Here is a 19949-nt window from a genome sequence, read left to right as displayed (position 1 = left end):
GTGTGTTATCGTGTACGTTATCCTAGTCCCGTCCCCGTGTTATTAAAGCTTCTCTGTGTTCATTGTGCCATCCCTGTGTGTTTGAGGCCTGGGCCCACATCTTCCTATCACACCTGTAATACCATGCATAAAAGCAGAAGAAATGGAAATATCATCGTCGATGTCTCTCCTCTTTTATGAATTACAGACAAGATACACAAACAGTTCACGACCTTTCGAACAATTGGCCGTTACATGGTATGAGAGTAACAGAAAAGCAACAGAAAAAATACAAATAACGCAACAACGTTTTCTGCAGTAATAGAAAACAACATAAAAGAAAGCTGTCGACACGGCCTTGCCGGCTTGACGGCTTGACTGTGTGTATCCACTGCTGCCACCTTGATATTTCCCCGTCCTTGTAGCCTCCACCTGTCCAGCTTTCGGCGAATAGAGCAGATGAAACTGCGCAGCGTTCGGCCGCAATCATCATTTTGATTGGTTCCATCGCGGCACAAATGGATGGAAATGTACCCTGTTCACGTTCAAGCTTTCACAGTTCTCGTACTGAGCTTTCCATTGAATAGCGAGACTGTCGCTGCCTCTTCCGTTTCTCCATCGGTCGCCATCGCAGGCCATTGAGCACGTATTCGCGGCAACGAAACTATCGATTTAGAGTCCCGCTCTCTTTATGCTCCGTTCACGGCTCTGAAGCGACGAGTGCACTGAGCCGCCTCGCTCCAAGGATGTCGCTTTCCTTTGGTTGAACGTCGCGCTGCTCATCGGGGTCCTGGAAAGAGAGAACCGTAATGAGATGACCAATCTATGACGGCTGCAAATATGCAGACCACACGTGTCGTAAACAAAAGCAAGAAAATTGGCAGTACTAACTGTAATTGGCGTGTACATAATCCAAATCATTCATTATTTGTAGAGAACCGTTCTGTGAATAATGCATATGTTTTGTCACTGATGATTAAGTAGAGATTAAGCATGACAAGTGTTTCCAGTGACAAGATATAAGATTGAAAGCAAACTAAACCCCACTGGCGCATACCCAGGGGCCGATAACCAGTGGTACGAGCTCATTGCCAAATACCCAGTGTGGATATACAGTGCGGATATCCAGTCACCCCTGTAGGTCATAATTTTAGGCTGCACTATTACCGGGATCCGCCATTGATAAAGTTCGAGATACCCCACCCACCTACCCTTTTGCCAAAAACTGGATGCAGCAACATAATAAACGCTTCGCGTTGTTATCGCGCATGCTGCGCTCTACACCACACGGCAGATTGAAGTGACTGGATGACCACGACGCTTTCTTCAATAGCTACGCCAGAAGCTGCTTCTTGTGAGGGAAATTACTGATCCTGTGGTAACCACATAGAGCCTTCGCTAATAAATTGTGAATTGTGACGATCGAATGTGTGCCGTTACTCTGGGATATAATAATAATGTACCATAGCATATGTGAGCTGTTGCATTTAGGCTAGGGCTATTAAAGAGTTATTAGCTTTTAACTATTAGGTAGTAATAATGGAAAACACTAGGACCTCATATTTTCAATATTTCTCAATAATCCGTTTGTTCTTAGTAATGTTTGCGCAGAATCAGTGAGGGCTTCGTATTACTTACGTAGTTCTTCCGTACGTTCCATACGAAAATTGTTCTTGATAATGAGTGCCCTTACGGATTGTTTAGCACATTGAAAAAAGAAAACGCCTGCCTGAAAAAAAAATGGTTGTGGATTTTGTATTGCTGTGCAGCGGAACATTTTTTTCTTCTAATTTCAACGTTTGTCTTTGTTGCTTGCTTTGGGTCGGCTATTTACTGTGCCACCGCAATAAGCAGGAACTTGTCTTATGCGTTGCTTGCGAAGTGTATTTTAACAACCTGCTGTACTTCCCTACTGCCATTTTTCATGCATGTCCCATGGAGCAGTGAAGGGCCCTCACCCAAAGTAATTAGCAAGATATGCCCTGCATTTCGGTCATTGCTTGCCAAGTCTTATTTCATGGCTATGCAAGGGGTGGAAGAAATTCGGGAATTCATCAAATGTTGATCAAACTTTTCATTTAACCACTTTACTTCGAAGTGCACCATCAGTGAACATGAAACTTTGTTGGCAGGAAGCAAAGATATATTGTCCGAAGTTCCTACAGTGGAGTTTAAATACTGTACGCCGTTCGGTAATTTACAAAATATTTCAGTCCCAGAAATCTGAAAAGTAAATTGTTGAGAGTTTGTTTACCTTTTATACTGGTTAATAGTGTCTGTATTTACGGCATTGGTAAAAGCTCACACTTTCCATAGTGAAACGCGTCTATTTATTGATGCTGTAACCGGACTTAGTGGCTGGTGATTTCCGGAATGTAAAGAATGGAGAGATTGAGTGCTATTTCACCTAAGCGATCACCATTTTTTCACTTTCTTTTCCGTCGCTGATATCAATACAAGATGTTTTGTTCGTTGCTATAGCGTACAGCATGAAGGACGTGGAAACAGTTGAGCAAAGTGAGGACCTTCACTCGACCGTCGACGTGGTTCGCGTTCGTTCTCAAGGCCGTAACCATATGTAATTCTACAGCAACCGGAATGACACCGCTTCAGTAAAGCGACTGGTTATTACCAACGGAAGCGTATAGCTTAAAACTTGGGCGGAATACATATAGAGGCAAGTTTATTGTATGGCTTTGGCTGTTGTCGGCACGAGGATGATCTAAAGCGTGCTCTAAATACAATTCCCAATTGGCAGCATAACAACGAAAGCACTCTGCAGTTTAAGTTACGTTGCATTGACGGTTCATGCTTTGCCTTTGCTGCTGACTTGGAAGTTAATTTATAAATCATAATGTGGGAATACATTTTGTGCCTAAACTTCATCTAAGTAGCACAATCTGTAGTCGTTGCTTGAGGTTTACTTTTCGGGCTAGTATTCTTCATGCTTCAGCTTAGAGATTTACGCCACGGCTGTATTGTATGTTTAAAATCAAGACAACCGTTCACCTGGGGGCTTAGTGTACGTAGATTTTATTTGGGACATGCTCATATATTCCTGCCTGATGTCTTATGATAGAGTCCTCCATCACCTATTTAATTTATTCGTGTTCATTAGATTTTTTCTTTGCCAGGAATCTTAAGGGTGCCCAGATCTGTAGTAGAACATTTATCAAGCTTATGACCTGTCATATAAGCAAGATCAGCCGGAAGCAAACAGGTGAGGGCATATAAATATAATGAAAAGCGGGCATATTGCTCAAGTACCGTTAAGCAATAGTACAGCACAAATGATTCAATTGCAGTACCTTCTTTGTTATAATTTACGAACTATTGCAGTAGTCTCCCGTAGCTTTAGCCTACATTCAGGTAAGTGCCAACGTTAATTTTCACCTCATCATTCATCTTATCATCTTGCAAGAAACAAGAGGCATAATATTATTGTCTTTAGAAAAACCATTGGTACACGGGAACTTGAACATGAACAGCATTAGCTCATAATCGTCGCGACAAAAATAACTAAGGATCTACTAATAATGAACTCGGAGTACGGAAAACTGGTTGCATTGGCGAGCAGTACAAGAAGCAATAGTGCGGCCCAGAGAGAGCAGAATGGAAGCACAATGGCATTCAGTAGTTGAAAGATGTTGTAACTCACCGTTTTTATCAAATGTATGGCACACATGAGAATAGATGCCACAATTGGAGGCACACCAGCAAGCAGGAATGCGAGGTTGTAATTTCCTCTTTGGTCATACAGAATTCCTGCAGAGGAAAGAACAACCTGTTAAATGCAACCCTAGGCTTCTTCAACCGAAGTGAATATCATTTTGTTACAACATCTTGGTTTTTCCTAAAGACAAGCTTCAATGATAGGTCACTTTCTTTCATATAGTTCCAAATGAATAGTAGTTCTTACTTGAAACCTTTATACCACCTAAATAGACGACTCGTGAGCCTGGTGTTTTACGGATAGGAAGGAACAACGTTTCCTAGACTTTACACCCCACTGCGGAAGCTAGCTGTTCTCCGAGGTCATGCCAAAGAGTCGCGCTGTCTATCAACGTTGTAGTTTGTACATCACTTCCGGCGAGCAGTACCATAAACGTGCTCTTTTTTCTCAGTTTCAGTATAATAAAGGTCTATTATGCAAGTTTTCTGTAATACATCCAGACTCATAAACGTAAAGTTGTCCACGTAGCCGGCTCTATATCTACACTACCCGAAACTAGACCTTTTTCGTGGTACAAAAAATATCCTCTTTTCCTATGCCCTATTGTGATTACGTCGCCACATCTGTTCCTGATGTCCTTTTGATGCCCAATATCACTGTACCCCACTCCGTCATCACCGTGACCAAAAACCGCACATGCCCCCCCGTCGTCAATTTTGACCTGACAAAGGAAGTTCTACCTCAACGCATATCAATTGCAAAGTTGCGTGCTATAGGAGATGACCACGTCACGACGTTTGATTCTTCACCATGTCCACAGGATGATATTTGCCCTGACGCAACGTTTCATGCCATGACTGCTGCGGACCTATTACCTGAACAAGCAGCAGCTCTGTGTCGCCCTTTGGTTTCCTACCACGACACCTTCGACCTTAACAATCGCCCATGGGGCCAGCCTTCAATTCTTAAGCATCACATAAGTACTGGTGACGCTAGTCCTAGTCACCGCCGGCCCTATAGAATCTCTGCTTCAGAGCGTAAGGGTATTCAAGATGAAGTGAAGAGGATGCTTGTCATGAAGTAGTGTACTCCTATGCGGTAGTGTACACGTCGGGCGATTACATCAAGACGCCGACTGTTTATCACGCTATCCAGTGGACGAACCATCCGCTGACCCTTACCCGAATGCCAACGCTTGCGTTCTCTCCGTTTCTCAGGTGCTACGCGTCGCCGAAGAGCGACGTCGTGATGCCATTTTGCGCGCCATCATTGGTTGGCTTGGAATTACTTGGCCCTTTCCCTCTATCCACGTCTGGCAACAAGTGGGTCGCTGTGGCGATCGATTACGCCACGCGTTACGACATCACCAGGGCTTGTCGAACAAACTGCGCCACAGATGTCGCCGATTTTCTTTTACGCCTACGTGGTTCTGCCGCATGGTGCTCCACACCAACTGCTCACATACCGTGGTCAGACTATTCTTTATAAAGTCATCGCCGACATCTTGCAGTTCTGCTCCACCAATGACAAGCTGACTATGTCTTACCATCCACATACTAACGGTCTCACGGAGCGTCTGAATGGCACCCTAACAGGCATGCTTGCAAAGTATGTGTCGTCCGACCATACTGATTGGCACCTTGCCCTACACTATGTCACTTTTGAATGTAATTCCTCGCGTCACGACACTGCCGGTTATTCCCCTTTCCTTCTGTTGCTCGGCCGACAACCCGCATTGCTACTGGACGCATCCCTTCCATCTACCGTAGAAGAGACCAGGTAGTATGCACTTGGCGCGCGCACCAGAGGAGCGCAAGCACGTGAAACTGCCCGCGATTCTCTCCTGTCCTCCCAAGAGAAGCAACAGCGTTTGTACGATCGCCAACACAGAGGCGTCCACTTTTCGTTTGGATTTTTGGTACTCCTGTGGTCCCCGACTCGTCACGTTGGCCTATCAGAAAAACTCCTGTCTCTGTACACAGGCCCATATCGAGTGCTGCGTGCCGTGACTCCGATTAAGTATAATATTGCTCCAGTCAGCATCACTGCCTCATCTGCCCCGAATTCCGCTGACGTTGTGCATGTCGCACGCCTCAAACCATATTACTCTCCCTTTATCAGGCGCGATATTAGGCGCGCCGGGACCGTGCTTCTGCCGCCGGGGGTAATAATACATGTATACTACGGGTTTCTTGAGGTCCATGCACGCGGACGCCCCGACGAAGACGATGAACGCTCTCTGGCACTCGAGCTGTCGGTTGAACTGGCCAGCGCTGCAGTTATCCTTTCTAAATATACTCTGTAAGTACTCTCCAGTTCCTAATCCTTCGTTCGCGTCATAATATCAAAACTGTCGTAGTCTTGAAAATTCGTTTAAGGTCGTTAGGCCTGCCATACTCACTAGCTACAGTTCGTAGATTGAAATATATGCCGTAAATATTTAATAAAGAAACGTTGATTAACTTACCTATGTTCATTACTCAATGGGCCATTTTGATTTCTCCTAAATTGAGATCATCACTGAGCAATTGAGATCAAAAATTAGAGTTGTGCTATCTGCTACAGGCAACCTTCAAAAAAAGTGACCTCATTCAACACTACAGATTTGAAAGAGGCACTTTCCCACCACCGCATGACAATTGAAACCATATGCTTACTGCAAACACACGCCTGCCCCAGCCCGGCGGTCTTACACCTCTGTTACCGAGGATACTGCCCGTCTGCTGCGTGCAGAGCGCGCGGACACAAGAGCAACGCTGAGACACACGCTCGGTGAATGTGCCGGCAGCGACAGTGGTGATGAAACCACGGCCGTTTACAACGCGTCCATAGCAGCGGCCGTTACCACCATACAGGAAGCCTCGAGCTCGCTCCTTCCCGACGCTGCCCCGGCAGCGGGGGTCGGGGCGGGGGGGGGGGGGGGGGGCGGAGGGGAGTTGAACCTTTCCCGTCGGCGTCGCCGCCGCTGGGAGGCGGCTCCCAGAAGTTCGGACCTGGAAGAGCAACTTTGGTCCGTATGACAAGCCGAAGATGTAGCCAGATTCCGCGGACGTCAAGCCGCCACCAGAGGCCACCACAACCAAAAACTGCCGGACGGTTATCTATAATAAAGTTTATTTTTGTCTGCTAAAGGAACACGATATATTTCCAAAATCAAGAAAGCGCTGACAAAACTAGCTGCAAAGGATGGATGCAGGCAGCCTGGTTTTCTTCGTCAGGTAATCATGTTCATTTTCAAGAGGTGAACATACGTAGCACTATACCTGGAGGCAGAAGCGTCAGCCTGGCGTGTCTAAATATCCGTGGCAGCGTCTGAATGATAAGCTTTGAGGCGTTAAACATGCTCAATATCACTGGACTGTGGTGCGAACGACTTAGTGGAGGTGGTGAGGACGACATCGTATGTCACGGGAGTGACGGAACAAAGTACGTGGTATGGGCTCGCATACTGAGAGATGAGCTTTTCCGAAAGCCGTATGTGATGAGATCGCGACCAGAGAAGTACCAGATAACCGTGCAAAAAGTGCACGTCTTTGTGTCGTGCAGCGTAGAAACGACGCTCGCACTCTTGAGAGCTCAAAATGTGAGTGTGGGCAATCCGCCGAGCTTGCCTGCCACGGGTGATTATGTTGTTACGAATGTAAGGAAAGCGTCCAGTCGCAATGTTGTTTCTCGGCAGAGCAGCTGAAAAACGACGGGGAATAACCAGCTGCGTCGCGGCACGAAGAATTGTATGCGAACGTTACATACGGTAGAGCAAGTTCCCAATCACTGTGGCCCCACGAGCCATACTTGGAAAGCATATCTGTAAAATTCAAATGAAACGGTGAAAGAGACCATTTGTGCGTGAATGGTAAGGATGTGGAGCTTATGGCGCGTTGTATGAGACTGCAGGATTGCACGGCCATGGTCAGTCACCAGTTGCGTGAGGCTCCATGTGGCCAAACACACCGTGAACCCGCAATATCTGTGGCGCAGAAAGTTGATAGTGCTTGCGTTACTGCTGAACGCGTGGCGTAATCTGTAACCACAAGTACACACTTGTTACCGGATGGTGACACAGAAAAATGGCCAAATAAGTTCAAGCCAAAGTGAAAGAACTACTCTGACGGGATGTCAAACGATTGAGGGTGCCCTGCAGCGAACACCGATGGAGGTTTTCGGCCCAGGCACTGCTCACAACAGGCACCGCATTTTCGTACGGAGCTAGCGATGCGAGTTCAAAAGAAGCATCGGCGGATTCGTATGTTCGAAGGACGTCGACGTAGCCAGAAGTTGAGACATCACAGTGTTCATGGTAAACCGGGTGGACGTTGTTGAATTAGAAAGCGAGGGTATTTGTGCGTCCCATGGCGCGGACTTCATTAATGTCACGTTAGCAGCGGACCAGTTAAAATAACGCTAACGTGAAAAGTTCTCTGTGCTGTACAGCCTTCTAGAATACCGCAAAAGCCACTTTCGCCGTAAAAAAGGAGCCTAGTAAATAAAAATATACCCGAAAACGAAACAAGGGTGGCAACGCCGCATTTAGGGTCCCACACCATCTCGTCCTGAGAGCAAGGATTTTGACCGCACTGGTTGCATGATGCTAAGTGAATCGCTTGACGGTGAAGATCGAGCGGAATCTTTCATAAAAAGCCAGAGACTTAATATAGCTGCCTTCGATAACTTTACCTCAGCCGCGACCACCCAAATACAAAAAAGATCGCAGTTCCTCGAGAAAGGCGAATCATCATTGCGATGGCAAATTAGTAGACAGATATACGAAGGAAGGATTGTAGGTTTATCGGCCTTATAAATATATAACGGCTCATTTACTAAATAAATTAACAAGCATGAACACATCTTACTCGATGACAACGGAAACTCCCTGTCAAAACGATGGAGTGAGGGAGCAGCAGCGAGAGAATTGACTTTAGTACTGCCTCGCGATTGAACGCTAAATGGCGAGAACACAGCGCACACGAAGCTATGTGCCCTCGTCGCACCTAGACTCTGTCTACGCGGCAGATCACTTTCAAGGGACCGCGCGGCCGCGCCATACGCGGCAGTGACGGAACAGGACGCGCTTCCTCCACGCTTTCCTCCTTTGCGTGCGACTGAGCCGCCATCGTCGGCTCACCCTCGCACGGTGTCATTCGGACATACAGCAGGCGGCGCGTGGCAGCAACGTTATCGCCCTTGGGCGTTATACATGACGTCACGGCCACGGCGACGGCAGAAATGCGCCTAGGGCGTCCATATAATTGCTTCCATAAAAAACGTAATACACTTGAAATCCGGGACGTCACACAAACTTCGGCGCAAAATTAAAAATGGAGTCAAGTTCGCCCTTCTTCCCCTATCAATCTATTACAGCGAAACTGACAAAACTAAATATATATATATACAAAACAGAAAGAACAGTTTCTCTGTTTAAAGTTATTTAGTGTTTCTCCCTTGTGTTCCATTCAGTTGTCCAGCAACTGAACACCTGTCGGTTCCCACCTTGGAGCGACCTTGCGAAAGAGTCTTTTAACGCCAGTCATCGCAAATGAATCGACCTGCGTGTCCATGCTGACATGGCAAATGACCTGCATCCTCGTTTACACCTTTTACAAGCCAACATCCCTTTTCTTTGCTTCGTGGAAAGGCGTAGCATATTAGGTGCCGTAGTGAGCACAATTCAAATTTTGTAATGGATTGCTCGAAGAGACAGGCGTTACTTGCATCATGAATGCGATTACATAATTGTATACTAAAACAAATTTCACTAATTAAGTATCAGATATTCACGTTACAGCACGTATTAGAACTGAAGATTTCTAGCAGAATTCGTTGGGCGAATCCTCTTGGAAGACATTCTGAGGACACAAATTTCGGGGCACTGCTTCCCGGTGTGGGCGATGACATTTTATACGTGTCCTGCAGTGCATCAAACGGTCGTGGTAGCTGAGCGGTGATAATGTTGCGCTGTTGGGCAAGAAATCGTGGGTTCAACCCAAGCTGAGAGGGCCGCCCTTCGATGGCGGAGGAATTCAAGAACGCTCGTGTACCGTTCATTGATTGGAGGTTACATGACTAACTAAATGGGGTCAAAATTGATCCCGAGCTCTACTGCTCGGCGTCTCTCGTAACCCCCTGTGCCAGTATCAGGACGTCTAAATCCCGAATTTTATTTCTTTCTTTATTTAGTTTTAGCATTGTTGAAAGCGTAAATGGAACAGCGATCCATTTTCATTCAACTTTGACGTCGCATATCTACAAACTAATGTCAACTTCACAACCTCATTGCCTTCAATTTGCAAACTGCCGCATATGGGGCCTAGGGATAAGATTAAAAATAATGTTTCCTAGATTGCCGATTATGCCTTTCGTTTTCGCCTGCGAAAATGTCTGCCTGTTCAGACAATGCTGTTCTTGAGTCGAAACTGGGCTATGGGCCATAGGCAACTGTGTAAAAATTCTCCTAAGCTAAAAAACGAAGGAGCACCCGCTAGATCTTACCAATAAGGGACGCTGTTGCCTCGAAAAAGACACGCTTTTTCATCGTACCTTTGGCTCCGAACTGAAGCTTTCTCTGCTTTTGTTACATTATTTTGCCCAAGTGCGTACATTGTGCTAGCCAGTATAATACATATTGCTGAACATAACGCACCAGCCGCGGGGGGTCCGGCGGTGAGCGGAACGGAGCAGAGTCCCAGCAGGAAGCCGATGGCCTGCGAGGCACCGCGGGCCCCGGTCAGCCTCTGCGCCGCTGGTCCGATGAGCGAGATGAAGCAACCGTCGCAGAGCCCCAGCAACAGGCACACCAGCACCAGGGACACGTAGGTGTGCGCTGCAGCTATCGAAAGCGTGAGCAAGCCCATGGCCATGAATGACACCTGAAAAATCGTCACACAAGGCGTTGCAATAAACTAAATTTCGGGCACTCCTGAGAACGATTTCCGTTTCAGGTGGCACAGAATGTCGTTTCTGAGAGCTAGAATTTTCAATCTGTGCCATGAAACAGAGAAACAATTCGCGCAGTGGGAATAACTCTCTCCACTTTTTCTCTTATTATGCCCTTCTCCATCTTATGTTGTTTGAGCGCAAGTTACACGATAGGCAAAGCAAGTTTTCCAGCGAACATCAAGCTATAAAATATGCTCATTAAGCATTTCTAAAGAGCAAGTCCGTCGAGTAAACCCGAGTCACTGTGAAAAAGAAGATAATGGAAAATATCAAAAACGAACTGCTAACGCTGGGCCTCTTCTAGGACCTAAGCAACGCTTTCGACAGAATGCAGCATGACACCCACGAAGCTGAATTTGCTTCGTTTTAGGGTAGTTCCAGTCGCAATTAGTTGAAGTGTATCTGAACAGCACTCAATATGTGGCCATAAATAGCAGGTCTCCATCCATAAATAGCAGGTCTCGAGTCTCTATCTTAAGGCAATTATTTTTCCTCGTTTGTATCAACTTCATAACAACAATACCGGAATCACAAGAATTAGTAATATAAGCAGGCGCAACGAATGTTTTCTGTACCGGAAATATGAAAGAACATTTAGAGAAAGCCGAGAACACATATCTTTTGGGAGTTGAGCACACATTTCTTGCGAAAACAAAATTTGTAATCCTTAAACTTCTAAACATGCAAGATCCTCGCTAGACGAGTATAAAGTTCGATGATACTTTATGAGGGAATGTAATTAAAACTTCTGAGTATGTGGGATTCTGAGTATAGTACTCGGACAGCTCATCTTCTCAAACTGCGGGGAAAGGTTTCCGATGATGCGGACAGTCTGCATAGAATACAACAATCCGTACCAACATGGATAGATAAAATCATGTAGTAATCATTATTCTACTCCAAGTTAAGGTATGTCATGTTTCTATGGTGGACAACAAGACATACGAATATGATAAATTTATAGAATTATAAAGAAACTATAATACGTATACCTGCAAACTATTACGGCTACGTTAGGAAAATAAGCACGAAACGCATGTACAAGCTCTGCAGCGGGTTTTTTTTAACAGTGCTAGTGGACATGAAATTCTGAATCAAAAAAGAGCCAACTATGGGCTGCAGACAGTGCGTTTTCAAGCAACTAACATGTTTAGTAGACGTGTTAATAATTTAGTCTTTCACGGGCCACTAGCTAATATGAAGAAAGGCTGCGGTACTTCATCATTATGAAAGAGTGTTGTGTTTTCTTCATAAAGAAAATGTGAATGTGTGTAAAGGTGTCCCTACTATTATGGGAGAAAGATGGGCTATTTTCAGAACAATTTTGTCTGTGGGTCCATATACCTTGCCTAATGTACTGTGCAACGCATGTGACTGGCAGTGCTCAACGTATGCTTCTGAGGATACTGACTCTTGCAGGGGTTCATGGTTCTTTGCCAGTATTTCCTGGGCTACTGCTCCTTCGTTTGCTGGAGGACACGCAAACGATGGAGCACTGGGCGTGTACTTGGCCTTGCTTGTAGCCTTCAGAGGACAGTGTGTATAAAGCATATTCCTGTTCCCTTTCTAGTGTTTTGTTAGATTGTATCATGATACCTTTCTGTTCTCGGGATGGTAAATACGCAGTATGCTGAACGCAAAAAAAAATATTTCCTGATTGATTGATGCTGTATTTCACGTATTCTCAATTTCATGTGCAATTTCTTGTCTTGAAGCTGCATCACAAAGACATTTTATTTTTTCTACTTCTATGTATCAACATTTAGAAGGAATATATGTGACGTGAGTGCAGATTGATTCTTGTTTCCTTGAGCAGTAATCTATTAACGGTAGTAGCGTCGTACTTCACGGTACTGATGTTTTCTCAAACTACGGCACGCGGAAGCTACTTTTCGAATTACATGCATAATAGCAGGCCGGGGCCCCATCAGGCGTTCATATTTCCTTTACCCTCCACCGCCTTTAAGATCTGTTCTTCGAAAAAAAGAAAGGGAAAGAAACGACTTCTGTTCAGTGACTACCCTTTGTTATGAACTATTTGCCTATTCGTCAATGCAGGTGGTGTGTCTGGCCCTGCCTAACTTGCCTGGGATCATTCTTTAATTATCCGTCACTTGAGTTTGTTTACGTATGCATGCCAAATAATATTAAATCATGCGTAATTCGCCAGAAGACAAGCGGCGACACAATAGTGCGAACGTATACCTTCGAGGAACTGTCACGCGGCCATTGACCATTTTCTGTGAGCCTCAAGTGCTGCTTTGAGGCCACAGTTGCAGCGAAAACACTTTAGGAATATATAGCACGAATGCTCTAAACTTCATCGACAGCAACTACGACGTGTTCTATCGTATAACGGAAAGTTCTTAAAAGTGGCTCCGCCGAAATAAATGCCTTGATACCCGGAACATTAGTCGCACCAGCGGACAAGTAAAATTCTATGATACTGACAACCTGTCTAATAACCTTTAATTTGCAGTTTATTTATGATTTAGACACACGTTCAACTAGACAAAAAACGGTGTTCAGGGCATGTGCATTTACCGAGCATATTACGCCTGCGCTATATTCGAAACACCTGTGCGCCAAATCTTAATGGAATGAGCACGCCGGCGCTCTGCCTAATCTTTAAAGGAAGCACTCCACAGAGGACTGCAGCCTGAAACTGTGACAGGGAAGCACATAAATTTAAGTATTATATTTAGCGGATGTTTGGGAGACTACAGGCATGTACTTCGTGAACGGAAATTAGCACATGTGCGGAGCGCACAGGGGGCCTTCAGCGAGCGGAAACCGAGAGTCGAACATCGCGGTACCTGGCAAAACACAAGTGGTGTTAGCCCGACAGAAGAAAAGCAAACACAAGAACACTTAGCCCGACGTTTGCAGCGCCGTCCGCATATCGCGTTGGGCGTCGAAATGGAATAGCTGCCGTCGCCATGCTCAGACATCGCGTACCCTGGTTCACTTTTCTAACTATCGAGTTCAATAAATCATATTAATTTCACACTGCGGCTGCTTCAGCCTGCGGTTTCTCTTTAGAACTTGCGGCTGACATGAGACACGGCGTTAGCCACTGTGCATATTTTGATGTATTTTTCACAGAAGCAGTTATTATTTAAGATTGCCGTGCGTTGTAATAAAAGCAGCAAGCTGAAACTATCCACAAAGTGGGGTCGAATTCCAGACATGGCAGCGCATAGCTTGTGCAAGAAAGACGTATGCTAGGAATCATTAAAGGCTTTAGTAACGGTAAATGTGCTTTTCACACCAATAAGCTGTATTATCGATGGTCAAATAGCATGCTAAGAAGGCCATCATCAAGAGGACAGAGTAACCGTCCAAAATGAAGAATTGGAATACTCGTAAAACTATGAACATGTCGTGCGCGTCAACTTCACCTTTGTAATATGACGCGATTTCTAAAACTGGTGAACAAAGAAAACATACAGGGCTATGGGGTCGCAGAAATGTGTTTGCTTTTTCGTCTTTCTATTCAGCAATAAGGTAAGCTTATATCAGCGCACTTTTTCCATCTTTTTACTTAGGAAACATTATATACAGAAAGAGAAAGCTGACCTATCGCTCTGGGACAACCACCAAGAACAAACAAAAACCCAGTGAATACACATAACAATGTGAAAAGTGTAAAAGGAAATATCAAAACAGTAACACAAATTTCTAATCATGGAACAAAATGGAAGAAAAAATTCACTGCCTATGAGACACTGCTGGTGTTCTTGTATATCTTTAACCCCCATTGCACCACCAGTAAAAGCTGAACAATGCACTTACCTGCTGTAAAACAACGGGACTAACACTGGGCAGGTCGGCTAGCCTGCCGAACAAGATGCGTCCCAATCCAGACGTGATGCCCATGCAAGTGACGAGCGTCTCGCCGTTCGCGTCCGGAAACACGTCTTCCACGTGCTGGACCTGCCGGAAAAGCACATTGACCTACCATGTCATTAATTGGCACGCATAACTTCATCTGGTCGCCACATCTGTAGCTATACCATGAAGCCTCAATTGTCTTTCTCATAGGCTGAAAGAAGCAGAGCTTTCGTATACATCTACGTGGGTACAATCAGGCTCAGAAATGAAGCGGAAAGAATCTTTGCAGTTTTGTGAACGCGAGGTAAAGGGGTCGAGAGGTCCGGTGCTAAGAAATCTTCTCCGTCAATCTCGCGATAAACCTAGCAGCTCGGACTTATATGGAGAGAGAAAAATAAACACCTAATCGGTTTTTATTGGGATAGTATTCTTTGGACACTATCATAGGGTTACCTAGGATAATTATTAAAAGAAACTCTGGTGTTACGATTGCTCATTCCCCATGAGAATCATGAGTACATGGATTTGTTTGACCTTCGGGCTTGTGTCTTCACACGTTCTTGTGGCCTCAATTGTTAGCTATATCTGCCTTCATCTGCCGAAATTTCAAAGCAATGTATACTTGTTTCCAATGCTGAAACTAATAGGGATCTGCGAGCACACATAATCGCTGCTATTGCAGTGGTTTCGCTTGTCCACACAACCTTGGCATAATGATTTGAATATTACGCTTCTCTGCTAGAGATTCACTGTTGGAATTCTGATGTCAGACCTATTTATATATGTTCAGTTATTATTTATAGCACAGTACATCCTTGAAAATGATCGGTTCGCAAAATCACGGAGAGGTGTAAAGCAACAAGGAAGAAGTTTAGACAAAGTCATGTACTTACCATAATTCAGAAACCAACCTGCTTGCAGCTCTTGTACCCACTAGGGCCACAGTTGCCTCCATTACTCTACAAAATTCTATGGGCGCTTGAAACATGTTTATTCGGCAGTGTTCACAATCTTATTTAGCGTAGAAAATGAAAGTCAAACATTATTTTTTTATTTTTCATGTCCAAACCCGTGGCGCTCATGACCTCGGTGCAGCGTCGCGATACAAGGTCATTTGCATGTGCTATATTTGTCGTGAAGGAAATTTTCCGAAATTATGACAGCCGTTATCACTGCCCGCCTTGCAGGAATTGATTTTTACTCATAGAGAAACACTATTGTTTCGGATGTAGAATGGATTTATTTACATTGAAAAGGGAAGAGAAGACATGGGACAGTCCGAAACAGCCGATCACTCAGAAAACTCACGGCGCTTCTTCTCTTTCTTTTAGGCTCGTCGTAGGTGGCGTTACATTTTCCTCGAGGGCCGACGAAACTCACCGAGCGAGTGAGAGTGCGCGTTGATGCTGCGGTTTCAATCGTGCGACGTGCACAACTTGCGTCTTGCGTGAACGGCAGTTATCAGCCGTCAATTTAGCGATTACATAAGTCACTTCACTCAAGCACTTGGGAATGACGAACGGGCCCGAATACTTGGTGAGAACTTTTTGGCGAAGTACTCTTTTGCGAACCGGTGTCCACACAAAGTCACTGGTGGCGAATCTGACGCGCAGATGTTGTTCGTCGTAGCGAGCCTTAGAATGAGAATGCGACGATAGGGTTCTGAGCCGCGCAAGTCGACGGGCTTCTTCGGCACGACACAATATCTGCGTGATAGAAGCATCAGCTTTAGGTGAAAAAGCAAGTACGGTGCTGAGAATACTTTGAGGATGGCGAGCGTAGAGGAGAAAGAAAAGTGCGTATCATGTCACTTCATGCTTGGCTGTGTTGAAGGCATACGTCATGAACGGCAATACAGCATCCGAGTTCTTAGGATCCGATCAGACATACATTGAAATCATTTTGACGAGGGTACGATTGGTGCACTCGGTTAGACCGTTGGTTTACGGATGATGTGGCGTGGAATGATGACACTCAGTTCCACAAAGGCGTAGCAACTCTTACATGACATCAGCGGTGAACTGTCGGCCGCGATCACTTATCACCACAGAGGAGCTCCGTGGTGGAATATAATATAATGCATATGAAACCGCGAAACATCGGATGCTGTAGGTGACACAAGTGTTATTGATTAAGTAAAACGTGTTGAATAATCCACGCACACGATTATCCTGCGGCAGCGCGTGGAAGACTTGGGCAAGGGACCGAGTAAATCTATTCCCACTTTCACAAAAGGGGAAGTCGGCGGTCTAACCGGTTGCAGAGTTCCTGCATGAGCTCTTTGTGGCGTTCGCAGGCATCATAGCTGGCGACATACTGCGTGGTTGTCTTCCGCGATTGAGGCCAATAGAAACAATGAAAAGGGTAGCGAAAACATGGGAGGTTCCGAAACAGCCGATCACTCAAAAAGCTCGCGCCGCTTCTTCTTTTCTACGTTCCTCCGGTGCGGCGTTAAAATATGTATCTGTGAGGCGACTTTGTCCATACCAGTAACAGCATGAGTGCTGGCGTAGGAATAGTGTTGCTGTAAGTTTTAGAGGAAGCGGTACCTCGGGGACAACACCAATTTTCCGTTCAAACAGAGCACTGGGAAGCATTCAAACGAGGCAGCCGTAGCGTATTCCTACCGCTACATGCAGTGTCGACCGCAAGCGCTAGTGGAAGCAAGGTACTCCATCGTTGGTGACAGCGTTTTCGGAGCAGGAACTCTGCTTCTGGTCACTGACTGTGGCAACTGTCCGACTATTGCGATTCATTTCCTGAGTACTGCACCTGTGAGGCGCAGAAATGCGCTCACTGGGGAACTGCGGAACGTTCCTGACTGAAAGTTGTCGCCTTTAAGAGAGTAAGATAAATTCCAACAGTAGACGCAGAATTTTGACTGAGGCCAACAAATGAAAAAAATGGTCTATTATCAGTAATCTAAAAAACACTCAGTCTACAGGTGTTACTGAAACGCATCGCTCCCTACCAACTGGCTCCCCATTCAGTTGACCTAAACAGTCGACAGAGCGGCTACTCTGTAGTGCTAGCTATATCGACCCGATCGCCCTAGGAAAGAAGACGAGATCAGGCGATGTCGCTCTCTTATCCTGGGTGGACAGGGAGATACCACTACGCTCCACGAACGCAGCAAGGCAGAAGATCGCTGCCAGCCGGGCTGCCAGCGTCACGAATATGTTAAACATGAGCGTTCGAATGCAGTGTGGTCGTGCAGGGAACCAGGGGGCCTGGGAGGTCCCAAACGCACTATCAAAATAAAGTTTCTTCCTCCTTCTCCTCCTCATTTTCCTCATGTGTTCTACAGTTGGTGACCGGGGACGTCTGGATCAATGCGCAACTTGTATCTGGTAATAACCCGTTACATTAAAAGAAAATGGAGCCATGTCGTCCACCGACAACAAACGCCAGCAAGCCTCGACCAACCCTGCAGCAGCTGAGTCCGCTTCAACCACTGCGGTTGTCTTGAACGCCATCCTTCTGCCAGAATTTTTGGAACGGAACGCGACAGCATGATTCCTTCAAGCACACGCCCATTTCGAACTCTCGAGGATAACGTCACAGACCCGAAAGTATCTCCATGCAGTCGACGCGCTTCCAGCGGCCGTCACCGACTAGATCGCTGACCTTTCGTTCGCGCACAACCTCCCACGTTCGCCTTATGATGCAATCAAGACCGCTATACTAGATCGTACAGCTACGCCGAAGCGCTCATAAATACAACAGCTACTCTTATTCGAACTGCTGGTAAACTGACGCGGAAGCCCGCGACTGCGCCGAATGTTTAACCTTCTCGGCCCACGTGCTTCCCTCACGGACAATGCCGCCATACTTGAGCTGTGTCTTCAGCGCTTACCACCTAAGTCCAGATGGTGCTGGCCACTGCCTGCTTCAACACAGAATCTGTCAGAGCTCGTTGCATTGGCCGTGAAGGTGACGGAAGTTGTCACTACAATACCACTGATTGCAACTGTGATGCCGGCGGCAGCGTCGCGCACTGCACGTTCTTCACCTCCAGATCGGTCAGAGACAGCATCGACATATTTGCCCGTTGCTGAGCAGTGCGATAGACTGGACGAGCTCCTGGTTGTGACCAATCCTACGAACATTCCTCCCCATTCTCTTCATCATTTCCCATCTCCATCTTGTCAACTCGAGCCATTCAGCACGTACCAGCGCGCTACAGTACTGCAGATCAGCCGTATCACTGCCGTTTTGCTGCCCGATGACGTGGTTCTCTTCTTCCTTGCACTTGGTCGGGATACCGGCCGGCCGGCTGCTAACGGCGGCTAGCGGTCACGGCCCCACCCCAAGTCGCCTCTTCTACGTCATCGATAATGTCACTGGGCAACGATTCCTGATCGACATGGGTGTACAGGTCAGCATTCTACCTGCTACACGAGTCGATCACACAGCTGCTCCCACTCTGTACTTGGAATCCGTGAATTTAACTTGAATTCCAGTATTTCGACAACGCTTGCTAACCTGGGCCTGCGAAGAGTGCTCCGATGGTCGTTCATGGTTGCGGGCATAAATTCTGCCATTAATGATGCTGATTTCCTCACCGACCATGGTCTCATTGTAGATGTCAAACGACAACGTCTCCTAGATGTGTCAACTTATCTCTCTGTGCTAGGTATTCCTGTGCCTGAAACAGATTTAGCGCTCTCTTGCTCAACGGTTTCCAATGGACCCTTCGCGGCTTTGTTATGAGAACTTCCCCAAATCAACGTGCAGCACAACTGGAAGAAATGCCACCTCCAACAACATAAGACACCGCATCATCACTGCCGTACCTTCTGCAATCTTATGGCCACGTCGACTTGCTCAGGACAAGCTCGAACTTGCACGCGAAGAGTTCGAGCATATGTTGAAATTAGGCATTGTTCCGCCATCCGCCATGGGCAGCTCCACTCCACATGGTGCTAAGAAATCAGATGACTAGAGGCCATATGAAGATTACAAATGTCTCAATACTAAGTCTATTCCGGATCATTACTCCTTGCAAGATTTTCCTGTCGCTTTGCAGGGCACCAACATCTTTTCAAAAGACTGACTTCGTCCGTGCCTACCCCTAATTCCTTTGGCTGTGTAAGAAATACCTAATACGTCCATTACAAATCTATTCGGACTCTTCGAGTTTCTGCGAATGCCTTTTGGTCTGAGGAACGCCACCTGGGGTAACGCAGGGTAACTGACAGGGTAACCTCTGGGCCACCATTCGTCTTCGCCTACGCCAACGGCTTGTTGGTAGCTAGTAAATCCGTCGAAGAGCAATTACAACATTCACGATTTTTGCTCCAACGAATATCTGGACACGGCATCATCATCAACGTCTGCAAAGGCGAGTTTGGTGTTTGCAACATGGAATTTCCAGATCACCTCGATGACAGTGTTGTTTTCCCACTTTCATCAAAAATCGAAGCAGTAGAGAGCTTCCCGAAGACCACAACCATCACCAAGCTTCGACAGTTCCTCGGCATCATGTATTTTTGCAGCCAATTTATCAGGAACTGTGCTGCCATACCAC

The 19949-nt window shown here is 46.1% G+C and overlaps 1 protein-coding gene across 1 annotated transcript in view; it reads right to left on the bottom strand.

Moving 5' to 3' along the window:
• Nucleotides 1-157: 157 nt before the first annotated feature.
• The window catches only part of LOC126523522 (monocarboxylate transporter 10-like), an 89487-nt gene continuing 69695 nt past the window's right edge, over nucleotides 158-19949 (bottom strand). The window contains exons 7-10 of the mRNA XM_050172123.3: nucleotides 14381-14521; nucleotides 10290-10515; nucleotides 3638-3744; nucleotides 158-769 (exon numbers count right to left, since the gene is read on the bottom strand). Coding sequence (XP_050028080.2) covers nucleotides 680-769; nucleotides 3638-3744; nucleotides 10290-10515; nucleotides 14381-14521 — 564 coding nt within the window. The 3' untranslated portion in view covers nucleotides 158-679. The remainder of the gene's footprint in view (nucleotides 770-3637; nucleotides 3745-10289; nucleotides 10516-14380; nucleotides 14522-19949) is intronic.

This window comes from Dermacentor andersoni, chromosome 6, assembly GCF_023375885.2.
Source record: "Dermacentor andersoni chromosome 6, qqDerAnde1_hic_scaffold, whole genome shotgun sequence".
Taxonomy (NCBI): Eukaryota; Metazoa; Arthropoda; class Arachnida; order Ixodida; family Ixodidae; genus Dermacentor; species Dermacentor andersoni.
The sequence above is the reverse complement of the archived record's forward strand: the minus strand, read 5'-3'. Positions and strand labels throughout refer to the sequence as shown.